The 16,453-nt window shown below is 35.3% G+C and overlaps 1 protein-coding gene across 4 annotated transcripts in view; it reads left to right on the top strand.

The window, feature by feature from the left end:
- Window positions 1-16,453, top strand: part of LOC128732919 (syntaxin-binding protein 5) — a 1,693,445-nt gene that overhangs the window by 774,913 nt on the left and 902,079 nt on the right. For 3 of the 4 annotated variants that reach the window (XM_053826374.1, XM_053826375.1, XM_053826376.1), the window contains one exon: window positions 1,349-1,583. The exons of the other annotated variant lie outside the window; for it this stretch is intronic. In XM_053826374.1, the coding sequence (XP_053682349.1) occupies window positions 1,349-1,583 (235 nt within the window). The remainder of the gene's footprint in view (window positions 1-1,348; window positions 1,584-16,453) is intronic. 4 annotated transcript variants of the gene reach the window in all.

Here is a 16,453-nt window from a genome sequence, read left to right as displayed (position 1 = left end):
TCACCAATTCAATCCTATTTTATCAACAGCACATCTTTTCACTACACTTCTAATGAAACGGTAAGCATGCGTATTCACGGGAAACTAGCAGTCATTGACTTTTCGTCGGAAATCCAAATTTCGGAAGCAGTTTTTCGGCCCAAAAGCGGGATTGTGTTTATAAAAATGTATATACCGCATTCTTCTTGCCAATCTGAACATAGCGAATATATTTTCATAAACCGAAATTTTGTTTCAAACAAAAAAACTGCTTTTGAAATTGGCAGAATCGATGATGACTAATTTCACCTTCATACAGAGTCGTCTTATAACCGAACATTACAGCTGTAGCACATTTTTCCAACACAGATATCAAATTCGCCAAGGTTTAATCGTCTCGCAGAGTAAAGAATTTGCGATCTGTTGGGACAATGAACTTGTGTCACTTTTTCTGGCACACTTCCCTAACACAGACATCAAATTGGACTAGGTTTAATCGCGTTCGTAAGAAATCTGTTGGTACGAGGGGGATTTGTCACTCTTTCTGGAATAGTTCCCAAGCAAGGACATCAAAATGATCTAGGTTTAACCGCGGTGTTAAGAATTCTTGTTGAAATGAGGAAACTTTGTCACTTGATTTGGTTTACTTTCCAAGCACAAATATCAAATTGGTATAGGTTTAGATCATCGCAAAGAATCTTCCAACCAATCACGAAGCGAGAATTCTGGTAAAACATAGGCTCATTATTTTCAATTTTCAATAGTTCAACATTAAGAATCCATACTTTTCTTCATTTGGGTCAATTCCTAGAAGATTTTCCGATCGATTGGTGTAAGAATATTGAAAATCGATCGGAAAACCGCTGAGCTATTAGCGCTCAAAACCTTTCATTTTTCGTGACGCTCGCATTCTTCGATTTTTTGGAATGACACCCTATCTCAAAACTTGCCGTAAGACGTAGTCCTACGTCAAAAAGTATCTCATTGTAGATGTCTCTTAACTAATTCTGAAATATTTGATATTAGTAGATAAATCCAATATAGCCGAAAATAGTGACAAACATTGTTCTACCACTATTACAGGTACACCAACTATTACAGGCGCATCCACCTTACACCCTTTTAAAAAATCAACCTCATTTCCTTTACCGGAGACATGTTGAAAATTCATTTAATTCGAAACTTTCTTCATCTATCAAAAAGGATTTTTGCACTTATCTTCGCAACAGTTATATCACTTGATAGTAAAAACTCGCACTTATATGAGTGCTTTTTGATTGTTTTCCTATCGTAACATAAAAATGATCTACTATCAAATTTCGGTTTGCTCATATAAACTGATTAACGTTTTAATTTTTTCCAATGACAGCAACGACACAAATTAGGAAAACATATGGAAAACAATATTTCAAATCTTACAATGGTTGAACAACACACATGTATTTGTAGTGAGTCATGCACAAGCTCTAGACCTACACTTGGTAGCGTCAAATTTTGTTCAATTGGCTCGTTGCATCGCAAAAATCAGCAATCAGCAGTTCAAAAGAAAGTGGATCAAAAATCGCTGTTAGAAACATACATACCACAGTGGGTACGCGCGTTTTGTAAGTACCAAAACAAACTATCCATAACACTTGTTTCTAACTGGTATGGGGTTTACATCATTCATATTTTCCAACACCGTTATAAAAATTAACTTTAATGTAACAAGTTACTAATATCACAGACTGCATAAACACCATACATGAACTCATATGACTCAGGGTCACATTGCTTTTGACGTAGGACTACGTCTTTGTTTACTATACTGGGACTGGGTAGCACTTTGTGAAAACGAAAATAGAAGTGTAACGTTTGAATGAAAGATTTCAAATGGTAATAACTACTAAACTACTGAACGAAACTGAACAATTTATATGTCGTTGGATAGATAAAACAACCAGCAAATTTACGGAGGGGGCAAGAGAGCAGTTTTAAGGAGGGTGTAAAAGGGGGGGCTCCTATACAAATGAAACACAAATTACCTCAAAATTCGAGAACTAATTGTGGGGGTTCTTGGAGGCAAAATTTTTTTTTATTGTGAATTAGGAGCTTTGCCTTCTTTAAGAAGGAAAGATTCCATACAAATTAAATACAAATTTCCTCATAAATAGAGAATTAATCAAGCAAATGGAACCAAATTTTGCATGTGGGGGTTTTTTGGAGGCATGAATTTATTTTATGATGGTTTGATACCCCTCACCCCTGTGGTAGGAGGATAAGGACTCTTTACAAATAAAGTAGAAAGTTTTGCGTATGTGTCATGTTTTCGGCTATGTAACAAGCGGTAAGCTGTGAAAGTAAACTAGTAAAACCTTCCCGGAGCAAAAGAAAGTGAATCGACGCCGCTAACTTACGTGCCTGTTGCCATTCATGTCAAAAGAGAAGGAAATTCGAATGGCATGTCATATTTGCGATGAACGTGCTTTGGCTTTAATGTTATTTGTGACCAATGGACGTTTTAAAGGCCACAAGCGACTTAAAGTAAGATTATTGAAACATGTCAAGCTACACATAATCATATTTAATACAATAATCTGTGGGCTGGTCATTCATTACTATTTCAACCTTTATGATGCACACAAGTAATTTTTAAAAGGAATCTCTCTGTCTCAATAGTTGCAGGCGTTGTACTTATGAACCCCCGTCCGCGTATTTTCAAAGCCACCATTGTGTTCAATGAATAATTATGAAGAATCTGAATATTTCGCTCTTCTCTTTCAAACATTCACTTAAGGGGGCATAGTACTTTTTACACCATATTTTTTGCCTTATTTCAAATATTTTTTTCTCGATAACGCGAAAAGCGAATCGATTCGGGTTTATTGCTTGCTAAACATTGCACTTTATACTAATATTTGCAGTTTTGTTTGCATATGTGAACCTCTTCCCCTCTCCCCTACGGCTCCTTGAACATGCTCATTCGAAAAAAACATGATTTGCGGTACCATGGATTGGTGCTGGGGGGCTTATCCGAATTGAAAAATTCCAAAACGACATGAAAGAATATTAAATTATCTCGTGTTTGACCCAACCTTTTTTTAAAATTCGAACGCATAACAAAATGGCGGACATTCAAACATAAAAGTAAGGTTTTTAGCCGAAAAAATTGGCTTTAAACATTTCTAAAAAATACAAAAATTGTAATATCGAAAAAAGGATGGGTCAAACACTAGATAATTTTGTTGGCTTTCAAACAAAAAAAGAATCATGAGAATTGCTTCAGCCGTTCTTGAGATATTTATGGTACCGACTTTCAAAACCTGGTTTCGAGAAAAACGACGTTGAAGTTTTTATTCGCTGTGTAATCGCTCCAGACATGCGCGGTACAAATAGCTGTAACTTTGTCAATTTTTGGAATTCATCGAAATTACTTGAAACACATATGGTCAAAATGTTAATCTTTCGAAATAATCAATAAAAAAATTTCGATTTTTTTAAATCGAAAAAGTGCTATGCCCCCTTAAACAATGGCACTCACAGATTCTTATAAACATGCATATGCCAGAAATACAGGTTACATTAGTCTTTGATTTAATGTTCTGATATAGTCCTACGTCACCCTTTCGTACAACCCTTAGGGCTGTATACCTTGGAGTTTTTTATCATTTGCTATACTTTTCGGCGACAATCCGGTTATTGAATCTGGGCCGAATTTAGGAGTTGTCCGCCTTCTGACGCAGTAAACTATTATCCTCAAATTGGCCAATCATCATTATCGGCCCACTCAAGTTTGTGAGGTAATAATGGTACCACTTCTCTGCATGCCTGCCCGTCCAATATAGCACCTTCCAATGCAATATTGAATAGCAAATTCGATAGCCCGTTACCTTGCTTCAAACCAGCTAACATTACGATTCATCAAAACAACTATCATACCATTTACGAGAAGGAATAAAGTATTAAAAGTATGTGCCTAAGGGCACGTACGCTGCGCTAACGTAGAACTACGAATATAGATGCAATTCGATAACACTGGATATTCTTCAAATCTTCCACAGTTTGTTACGCAAGTTTATAACTTTGTTAGATGATGTCGAGATGAAATTTTCCAAATGCATGTATCAAATGTATATCAGTTTCTTCCAATTTATTTCTATAAAGAATTAAATCACCAAGTCACAATCACACATCTTTTGGTGATTGGCGGTAATACCATATTTTGTAGATTTTTGAGTAGCTTGTATCATCAGGTAACTTTAAATAACTGGCTGGAAACTACACAACAGTTAACAATCGTTATACGTGTATTTGCTTAAAAAGAACTTATTCAAAGCATCAAATATTTGTCATTAAATGTAAAACTTTTGGCTAAACAGTGAATAATAATCAATTGATCTGGGTTATTTAAAAAACGAATTCACTCTTATCAATTTATTCGAAAATAGTTGACAATACCATTTTTATGGCATATCGCTTTGATGTATGATTGTATTTCAACTATAATATAAATGCTCGTTAAAATCACGCAGGCTGGAAGATTTTCAATTATTACTACCGTTCTAAGGACATTGGAGGTTTTTCGTGGCTTTTTTCTCTGCTCTTCATATATTTTTACTTTACAGCAATTAAGTCAACAACTTGTTAAGAATTTCATGGCGGAGTCTTTAAACAAACACTGAAAATTGGTGCCTCATGTCACATGAAAAATTTCATCACGTTTTGCCTTTCTACTATATAAATATATAGTATAAAGGTATAGAAATCACTTGGAAAACCGGAAATGGAAAGAAGGTCCTGCGGGCCGAATGTCATATACCATTCGACTCAGTTTCGAAAACTGAGCATTTTCTGTGTGTGTGTACGTGTGTGTGTGTGTGTGTGTGTGTGTGTGTGTGTGTGTGTGTGTGTGTGTGTGTGTGTGTGTGTGTGTGTGTGTGTGTGTGTGTGTGTGTGTGTGTGTGTGTGTGTGTGTGTGTGTGTGTGTGTGTGTGTGTGTGTGTGTGTGTGTGTGTGTGTGTGTGTGTGTGTGTGTGTGTGTGTGTGTGTGTGTGTGTGTGTGTGTGTGTGTGTGTGTGTGTGTGTGTGTGTGTGTGTGTGTGTGTGTGTGTGTGTGTGTGTGTGTGTGTGTGTGTGTGTGTGTGTGTGTGTGTGTGTGTGTGTATGTAACGCTTTTAATCTCACTCACTTTTCTCGGAGATGGCTGGACCGATTTTAATGTTCTTAGTGTCAAATGAAAGGTCTAGGTGTTCCATTGGTCGCTATTGAATTTCATACTGATCGGACTTTTAGTTCAAAAGTTATGTATAAAAATACGAAAAATATGGGACTTCATTATCTCATAGGTCCCTTAACCGATTTGAACAAAATTGATTGCATATGAAATAGGAGCTTTGCAAACCCTTAACTTCCAAATTTCATAACAATTGGGCTTATAGTTTGAAAGTTACATAAAGAAATGTGAAAAAATATTATTTAAAACATATTTTTGTAACATATAAGCATTAATTCAATGTAAAACATCACACATTTTATTATTATTTGTAAATTACTGCTGAGATCTGTCAAACGAAACCGAGTTATTTAAAATCGAACGGTTCATTCAAAAGTTATTAAATCTTTAACACTTAAGCACCGTATATTAAACCGTAAAAACGTGTGAAATCAAAACATATCAATCAAATGTTGATTGTATTCAATGTGTGTGTGTATGTATGTATGTATGTATGTATGTATGTATGTATGTGTGTATGTATGTATGTATGTATGTGTGTATGTATGTATGTATGTATGTGTGTATGTAAGTATGTATGTATGTATGTGTGTATGTATGTATGTATGTATGTGATGACAATTTGCAATTTTTAAATTTGTATTGAAATTCAAGGAAAGTGAGAAACATGTCAATTGTCTGAAGTTTTTGAAGCCTCTTAGTGGAATACGAACTCTGAAATTAAAGAAAAGAAAAAACTTTTACCGACTGAATTCCACTATTTAATATTTATTCGCGACAAATACGTATACGCTTTGAAATAAGACACTGATGAAGCCTGCACGTCGTAGGCGAACTACGTATCTGTTGCAAATAAATATTAAATAGTGGAATTCAATCAAAAAGTTTTTTCTTTTCTTTGATTTCAGATTTCAATTGTCATTTTCTTCACTTGCTGTTACTCACACTCACAATTGTTCAAGAAAAGCCAAAAACGAAAAAAAGCAGTTAATTTAAGCATATAGGTATAGTGGTGTATAGGGTTAAAAATACTAGTGAGTTGATTTTTCCAAATAAATTTATACAAATTTTAAACAAATTTTGCGCATCAATAGATACTCTTTTCAATCAATAGATTCTAGAGCTTAGTAATGTTATATGAAAAATAGGAAGGAAACATTGCACGGTAGTTATTTTGTAAGATTTGTTTTCGTTAGTGACATTTTAAAGGACAGATGTCTTGTCATGTATCATGTTTTAATAAATAAATCAAAAATGACAACCACTGGAAATCATATCGATCATGGACATTTATTAATTTTCATATTATATCCCAAAACTAGATTTCATTTCCAGTCGATTGGTCGAAAAAGAACGGAAATCCGTCGAGAAACAACCGAGATATGGCCATTTTGGTGAAATCAGTTCTGGAAATGTTGCCAGTAATGTCAAGCCTTTATGACTATTTTGAAACATGACCAAATCCATTCCAATATAGATGTCAAACTTCAAAAATTTACGAGGGTTGAAAATCCTGAAGTTTGACACCCATATTGATATGATTTCGAATATTCCCTGAAACGACCACTTCCGCCGGGGTACCTAGAACCTGCTACGCCATGGTACGCTGCGGACCTGGGAATGCTTCCAGTGTCAAAGGCTCATAAAACCTTAACGTTTGATACTCATATTGATATGGTTTGCGTCATGTCCTAAACTGGCCAGAGCAATAGATGTTAAATAGTACTGATTTTACGAAAATGGCCTTAACTTGGTTGTTTCTCGTTGGATTTCCGTTCTTTTTTTACCAATCGACTGGAAATCTAGTTTTGGGATAAAATATGAATATGAATAAATTTCCATGACAGAAAAAGATACAAGCGATGAAAAAAATCAGTTTTTGACAGACCCCCAGATAACCTGGAATATCTCCGGTCTCCGCTGACTATTGCGAATCTTTAAATATTGTAGATACTAGAAAGATTTTTCCGTCGAATGCAATTGGTTTCATTTAAAAATGTCCAATTTTGTGGAAGTTACGGCCGTTTGAATTTCATCAAAATTTTGCCTGTCCCGATCATTTTGTCTAACCCCTGTATTTTTATAGTACAGCAATACCTCGATACAAAGTAACCTCGATTCAAAGCAACTTCGATATAACGTAATTGTTTAAAATTAATAAAAACAACAGTGTTAACTTTCATTATGGTATGACCTCGCATTGCTACTGTGCGAAAATTATTTCTATTTCTTAAACGTTGTAAATTATGATACAATTTCGTTGTTTAGATTTACAAATATCAATTAACAAAATCTTTACACATTCTTCGCTTCTTCTCATTTCTTAACGAATCTTCCAAACTATAAGACCAACTATCGTGAAATTTGAAAGCTAGCGGTTTTCTAAGGGTTCCCTGTCATTTGCAATCTATTTCTTTCGAATAGGAATAAATTTCGTTTTTACTTCGATATAACGTAACGAGAATATCTATACCTATCCGTCCGTCCGTCCGTATGTTCCTTATACAATCGAAAACTACTGAACCAATCGGCATGAAAATATGCATGTAGAGGTATTTTGGGGCCAGGAGAGGTTTAAGTGATGGTTAGAAACCCCTCCCCCCACTAAGAGGGGGGCTCCCATACAAATGAAACACAAATTTCTGCATAACTCGACAACTAATCAAGCAAATAGAACAAAATTTGGCATGTGGGTGTTTTCGGTGACAAGAATTTATTCTATGGTAAATTGAGACCCCTCCCCTCTTTATAAGGGGAATTATAACTCCTCTTCTCTTTAAAAGGGGGGGCTTTCTTACAAATTTCCTCATAACTCGAGAACTAATCAAGCAAATGGAACCAAATTTGGCATGTGAAGGTTTTCGAGGGCAAGAATATTTTCTATAGTAAATTAGGACCCCTCCCCACTTTAAGAGGGGGGGCTCCTGTACCAAAGAAACACAATTTTCCTCATAACTCGAGAAGCAATTAAGCAAATGGAACCAAATTTGGCATGTGGGTGTTTTTGGAAACAAATTTTTTTTCTATGATGAATTGGGACCCCTCCCCACTTTAGGAAAGGGGGCCCCTATACAAATGAAATGCAAATTTCCTCATAACTCGAGAATTAATCAAGCAAATGGAACCAAATTTGTCATGTGGGAGTTTTAGATGGCAGAAATTTTTTCTATGCTGAATTACGACCCCTTCCCCTTTTAAGAGGGGAGCTCCCATACAAATGAAATTCAAATTTCCTTATAACTTGTGAACTAATCAAGCAAATGGATCCAAATTTGGCATCTGGGAGATTTTGGAGTCTTGAATTTATTTTACGATAGTTGGAGACCTCTCACCCCTGTGGTAGGGGGATATGGACTCTCATACAAATAAAACAGAAATTTTTGCGAAACTCAAAAACTAATCGAACTCGAGAAATTCGAGACTCTTCCATAAAACATTAGTCAATACAAGACCACAAAAACTATCTATAGTAACACTAGATCATTCAGGACGAGACGGTCGCGAGTGTTGCCGGTGACCCGCCGTCGGAAGCGCCGCCCACTGGGGGGCTTGCAAAACTCAACATTGTGACAAAGATCATCCGAGATTCATGATTTATGTACAACACAGGTTAATTTGTGGCAATACGAAGTTTGTCGGGTCAGCTAGTAATATAATATAATCGGTTGAAGAGAAGAGGTAGATGCGTTCTTTTTTTCAACGGTTTACTTTCAGGACATCAACTTTGATTAATGTTAATGTTCAAATGATTAGATCGATTCGTAGAGTAGGCATAATTGGAAGGATGATTTTACACTCTTACAAACTTGTTTACTTTCAGGACATCGAATTCGTCTAGGTTCTATGTTTAAATAACATCAGCAATCAAAGAGTGTGGGTAGTTTCGAATTTTCACAAAAGTTGTTTACCTTCAGGACTTCAATTTTGTCCAGCTTAGCTGGTAATGAATAATTCTTGTCCTATTGGAAGGCAAGGGTTCGGGTACATTTTTTCTAGAATCGAAGTAAATGAAGCCGCAGGTGCTTAAAATCATCGTACCGGGCCTGGGAAGCAAAATAGTGCTTCTATGTGATTGGCTGATTTTGATAATACCTACTATTTATGCTTTTTTTAATAGTAATTTGACAAATTATTTTTATATTTGCTTTATTTGTCAATTTTTAGAAAAATTACTGATCGATTGATGCAAATATCTCGAAAATCCATTGAAAAATGACTGAGTTATAAGCGCGCAAACCATAACCACTTTTCGTTACATGCACATTTCTCGAATTCCTGAAGTGCACCCCAATATAGAATAGAAAACAAAAACGTAGTTCTACTTTCATTTAATAATCTAACTTGAAAGAAACAATTTTGAAACTTTCAAACACCGGAAAGTACCTTGGAGTGCTTCTTGACAGTAAACTTAATTGGAACACACACTTAGAGTAGTAAACAGAGCTACAAATGTTCTATGGATAAGTAAAAGATCTTTTGGTAAGCATTGGGTACTGAAACCGAAAATGATCTATGTGACACAGAATGTGACTGAAATTTTGATTTATTGTCAAAATTTCAATCGCATGAAAAGTCCAGCCAAAATGAAGGAAATTTATAAAATTTTACATAGCTCATCCTTTTCTGTTATTCTGGCAACTGAGACAAGCTGGAATGAAAGCGTAAAAAGTGAAGAAATTTTTGGAAGTGCCTTTAACGTATTCAGAGACGACAGAAATTTTCTTGAGTCTCAAAAGAAGTCGGGTGGCGGAGTCCTCATAGCTTTGTCGTCTAATTTCAATTCCGAAATTATAACGACAACAAATTTAAAGAATTCGAGCATGTCTGGGTAATGGAAAAATGAGGCGTTTCACTCAGCAATTGAATATTCTTTATTTATACACAAATACCATAGACCCAACGATTGCGAGTTCGAAGAAGTTTTTGAATACGAAAAGGCAAACTATGAAAACATTAGACGTAGACTAAACTGTGTTAATTGGCAACTTATTCTCAAGAATGAAGAAAATGTCGAAGTGGCTGTAGACACATTCTATAAAATTTTATTAGAAGTAATGATACAGAACATACCGTTAAAAAAAAGAAGACGTCACAAAAATACAAAAAGTTCAGTCTGGTATAACAGTAAGATTAAGAACTTGAAAAATCGCAAACAAAAGGCCCATAAAAATTATAAAAAACATGCCAGTATTGAAAATTTAGCAAGATATTTGGACGTATGCAACCAGCTAAATTTTGCAATCAGCAATGCGTTTGAAGAGTACAATTCAAAAATTGAACTTGAAATAAAGTCCAGTCCTAAAAACTTCTTTAATTACGTGAAAACTAAACTAAAATCTGACAATTTTCCATCCATAATGCATCTTGATGAAAATGTTGGGGATAGCCCGGAAAATATTTGTAAGCTTTTTGCAAAATTTTTTCAAGAAATCTATACAACATTTTCTGAAGAAGATCGCGATCGCGACTATTTTGCATTTTTTCCGGATTCTTCAATGGATATTGGCGTTAACCAACTTCAGGCTCAGGATATTTTGCAGGCTTTGAAAAATGTGGATGCCTCAAAAGGTCCTGGGCCTGACGGAATCCCTCCAGTATTCATAAAAAATCTTGCAATAGAGTTCACTGCTCTTCTGTTTTGACTTTTTAACTTATCACTAAAATCCGGAATCTTTCCAAAAATATGGAAAAGCTCATTTCTGGTGCCTATCTTTAAATCGGGCCGGAAATCTGACGTACGTAATTATCGTGGTATTGCCATTATCTCTTGCATTCCAAAACTTTTCGAAGCTATTATCAATGAAAAACTATTCCTTCAAATTAAAAACAGAATTACAGAAATGCAACACGGTTTCTTCAAAGGGCGTTCGACTACGACAAATTTACTGGAATTCATAGACCACTCACTGAATGCAATGGATAATGGAAACCATGTAGAAGCACTCTATACGGACTTTAGCAAGGCATTTGATCGCATTGACATACCAATGCTGCTTTTCAAATTGCAAAAAATTGGAATTGAGCCAGGGCTCCTGAAATGGCTTGAATCGTATTTAACTAATCGCCAACAAATAATTAAATTTAACGGAAAGACCTCGAATCCAATTCAAGTCACTTCTGGTATTCCTCAAGGCTCTCATTTGGGACCTCTTCTTTTTATCTTGTATGTAAACGACATTTCCTTCATTCTCAAGGAACTTAAAGTGCTAATATATGCCGACGATATGAAGCTCTTTTTGGAAATAAGAAATGAAGAAAACATCAATGTATTCCAGAACGAAATACACATATTCTACATATGGTGTAAAAAAAGCTTATTAGAACTTAATGTAAAAAAGTGCAACCTTATATCATTTAGCAGAAAAAGAATTACACCCGAAATATCAATCATATTAGGAAATCAAATAGTAGAAAAATGTGAAAAAGTTAGGGATTTAGGAATTATCTTAGACTCCAAACTAACTCTCATCGACCATTATAACACAATAATACACAGAGCAAACAACATGCTAGGTTTTATTAAACGCTTTAGCTATAATTCTTCAGATCCATACACCATCAAAACACTATATATTGCTTATGTGAGGTCAATACTGGAATACTGCAGTATTGTATGGTCTCCTTTTTCAATAACGCACGAAGAAAGAATAGAATCAGTACAAAAACAATTTCTCTTATATGCTCTTCGTAAATTAAGTTGGACAGCATTTCCTCTTCCATCATACGAAGCACGCTGCATGCTTATAAATATACAATCATTAAAAGAGCGTCGTATTTATGCAATGGTCTCATTTGTAAACGATATCGTTTCGCACCGTATTGACTCAGCAACACTTTTATCAAAACTGAACTTTTATACACCTACCCGGCAACTTCGTAATCGAAATTTATTTGCCATAAGCCATTATCGTACTAATTATGCAAAATTCGGTCCACTAAATCGTATGATGGCAGCGTGCAATCAATACTGCGAAACCATTGACTTTACAATGTCTCGGCATAGACTTAAACATCACTTTAATTCAATACGTAATCATAACGCGTAGATAACGAAACAAAGGAATAAGAACACTTTTTAATCACTATCTAATTATAAGACTTCTATATAAGAAACTGTATATGCATTATACTAGTCTACATCGGTTGACGAAATAAATAAATAAATAAATCTATTCGGCTATTGTGAGACCCAGGATTACTTATTAGAGTGTCCCAAAATAGCACTACAGTAATGACCCGATTTTGTCACCCCCATGATGAATTTAGGGGTGACAAAAACGGGACAGTGACAAAATCGGGTATTTTTTCAATTTTTATTTTTTTGCAGATAACTTAGAACGAATTACATATATTTCATTCTGATCACTTTTAGGACATTTAGCACTTCTACCTCTCTGTGAACATTTGTCACCTGTTCACAACACAGGTCCCGTAGATATGAAAACACGCTTTTTTTAATTGCGCCGAAATGGTTGATTATACTGGTTAACTACGTTTAGAGAAATTTCACAACGTAAAAAGCTCTTTCTTATGATATAAACGATTCTTTGATTAACCCCCCTAAAAGTAAGATAGAAAATTTATTTTTCAAGCAGTAAGAGATAGAACAAAACAATGTTCTACAAAATTTTTGAGAAGATTATTAAAAAGAACTTTGCCAAAGAAAGTGACCTTCTAGCTATTATAGTTATGGAGATAAGAAACAACTTTTGTGAAAACTCCACGATAATCAACACAGTTCTTTTCACAGTATTTTAACACATTTGACATGTTTGAAAATGATTTTCAAACTAAGCTTTTGATAAATCAAAAGCGTGACAAAATCGGGTAAAAAACGTGACAAAATCGGGTCAAAAACGTGACAAAATCGGGGGTGACAAAATCGGGTCAAAAACGTGACAAAATCGGGGAGTGACCAAATCGGGTTACCACTGTATTTCAGAAAACCCGGGGTTTTTGAAATGTTAAAGTAGGTGAAACAAAGTACTTAACAATTTTTACCTTTGATATACTATATAACAAAGGTTTAGAAATTGGTCGAAAAACACGAAATTGATCCGAGGCCCGGAGGGCCGAATCACATATACCGATAGAGCACGACGAACTGAGCAATGTCTGTGTGTGTGTATGTGTGTATGTGTGTATGTGTGTATGTGTGTATGTGTGTGTGCAGCTAATTTTCTATCGCCTGTTTTTCGAAGGTGGCTGCACCGATTTGATCGCTTTTACTTTTGTTTGAAAGGTATTATTGCCTAGTATATCACTATTGATTTGCTTTGCGGTCCGACGTTTCGTTTAAAAGTTATAAGCAAAAATGTGAAAACTACGTGACACGCGTTTCTCCGGAACTACGCAACCAATTTCAACGATCTTAGTATCAAACGAAAGCTCTTGCTATTACTAAACTTTTTACCAAGTTTTATTGAAAACGGACAAGCAGTTTAAAAGTTAGCCTTAAAAAACCTGTTTTGAATAGGTACAAATGATCGCCTGTTTCTCAGAGTTGGCTGAACCGATTTATGCGCTATTATTCTCATTTGAAAGGTAATATAGCCTAATAGATCACTATTGATTTGTTTTTTGATTGGACGTTTAATTCAAAAGTAATGAGCAATCGTATACAACACATTAAAATTTACAATTATTTTCGACGATTTCATCTTAGATAATTTATCTAGTTTAAATTAGTTTGGCATCAAATTAGAGGTTTTATTGCTGCAAATATATCTGCAAAATTTCAGAAGAATTGGTTTTGCAGGTCAAAAGATATTAACCCTTGAACACTCGCGCCAACTCTTGTAAAACGGTTGCTCGCGCGAGACAATAACCCTAAACCAAAAAAAACCGAATTAATCCACCTAGCGGCGTGACCTGGCCTTTCTACTGCCACAATAATCACTATTCTATTTCTCAGGAACATCTATAATTAACTTGACTATATTTTTAAATATGCGTTCCGTATTCCTCAAAATCCTTATTTGCCAGTAAAATTCACAACGTATTGCGTAGAATAATTACATTTTCTTTCCTTGGGTGCGTAAATACTTGTAAGTGTCATTTATGCTACTTGATGAATACCTTATTTAGTTTCATAATATTTACATGATTTATCGAGAAATAATGTAAACACAAAAGATAATTTTTACAGACTTGAATGAATATATATTAAAAATCAAATTAAAAATTAATTAAAAATTAAAAATTAACCCTCTAACGGGTCTACAGACGGCCTTAATTTTCGGGCTTCAGAGCCATATACGAAACCTGTTTTGAATTGACAATATGAATCATGTGTTCATAGCAGATTATTTGATATTTTGATATTAGTACCATGCGTTCAAAAGTTAGCATCTTTGAAAAACAAGAGTTCAGAAAAATTATTATTATACTTCTCTTTTGAAGAAAAAGGATATCGACAACAAAATGATTAATCTCAAAATTTTACTATTAGTTTGCTTGGCTTAAAGTTTGCAATATATCTGAATTAGAAAAAATAACTAAATAGAGCATTAGATATGAAAAAGAGAAATTGAACTTTTTCTTAGCTGGCGCTCCTTCAGATAATTATTTTTGCATGAAAATCAAAACTTAAGCTTCTTTTGAATGTACCTTCATGAAAAGATAGTCATTAGCTTGATCGCATCGTTTTTACAATGTTAGAGGGTTAGGAAAACAAAATGAGTTCGAAAAATAGTGCCAAAGCTGCGCCATAAACATGCTTGAGAATGGGAAATATGATCGATATGATTCCCAGTGCTTGTCTTTTTGAAGTAGGACTACTTCTTTGATTTCTATATTGGGGTGCACTTTAGAAAAACGAAAAGGGAGCATGTAACGAAAAGTGGTTATGGTTTGCACGCTTATAACTCAGTCATCCCTCAATAGATTCTAGAGATATTGGCTATTGGAAATTTTCCAAAAAATCTATTACAACACAGATTATTACAAGTTTCCCTAACAGACGTGTATTAATTAAGAAAATATTAGACGAACATTCATTAATTCAATATTTTCATTTTTTTGCCTCCCCACGTCAATGCTTCCCAAGCACAGATGACAGAAATATATACGCGATGAGCTATGGTATACGCTCCCTTTGATTGTATTTAGTTTACGCCCTATAATAGAATCCGCTCGAAAATTGTTGGGCTTCAGCTGTTGCTGCTTCTCCGGAATAAGACATCGAAGACATCCAAATTCACCGAGCGAGACGCCAATAAACCGAAGAAGCCATCGACTCGTCCGCCAGCGAACGATATGGTTTTCGCTGCTATCAATACTCTGTATAATCAACGGATCCTCGCTGCAAGCCGTCTTCAAGTAAATCGCCGCCAACCACAATTGTGACGTTTCACGGTTGGCCACATTCGTAAAAAAAGTTTTGAAATTAGGTAGCTGTCGAAAAGCTGACCCAAACAAAGAGAGCAGGCGCTTCCGATTCATTCAAGGTTGTTAAAACGGACGATAACAAATTAACTTTGCTAATTGCTGCAAAGGCGGCTCCGATTAAAGCTGTACTACTGGAGTAAATATGCGGCTGCCCCCGAACAAAAATCTACTAAGCCAATGAAAACCGCAGCAAAGGCACCGAAAGCCCCAAAGCCAAAAGAAGTCGTTCCAACGGAGAAAGTGGCCCGAAAAAAGCTACTGCCCAGATGTAAATTTCCTTGATGTGCATTACTAGTATCTGGTAGAAAAGAATCAGTTCTTTTAAGAACTACTGAATAAGTATACGAAGCAGTTAAATTGATTTTTCTCATATTTTTCCTCATTTTAAAATGAACATGACAAATTGGAAGTTCAAGTATGCGCGTACGAGCCCGCCAGTCATGTTTAAACTGTATTACATGGCAAAATGCTCTGAAAAGCAAACTGCGCCATTTCGTAATTCGAGACTAAGCGTTTAGTGAGAAAATCGAAGTGCATCTTCATTTATATATTTGGTCCTAAAAAGGGCTTATTTGTGGATAGTTACAGCAGAAACCTGACCAGATACATTTACTATGAGTATTTGTACTTTGGTGCAAACTCACCCGGCAGCCAGCCACACTCACTATAGCAGCTTGATATTATGCTCGACTGAGCGGTAGTTAACAAACGAAAGAAAATAGCGTAGCTCTCCTAGCGGCGTGGCTTCTTCTTCTTCCTATCGCTTTTTGCGGCCTTTCCACTGGTTGTCGGTGCCATGACATGAAGACGATGCTTGATCTACAGAAACTGGAAGCTTCAAACAAAGTACGGTTTCATATAGTCACGCCTTAT

This window comes from Sabethes cyaneus, chromosome 1 (assembly GCF_943734655.1).
Source record: "Sabethes cyaneus chromosome 1, idSabCyanKW18_F2, whole genome shotgun sequence".
NCBI lineage: Eukaryota > Metazoa > Arthropoda > Insecta > Diptera > Culicidae > Sabethes > Sabethes cyaneus.
Note: the sequence above shows the minus strand (reverse complement) of the source record. Positions and strands in the feature narration are given on the sequence as shown.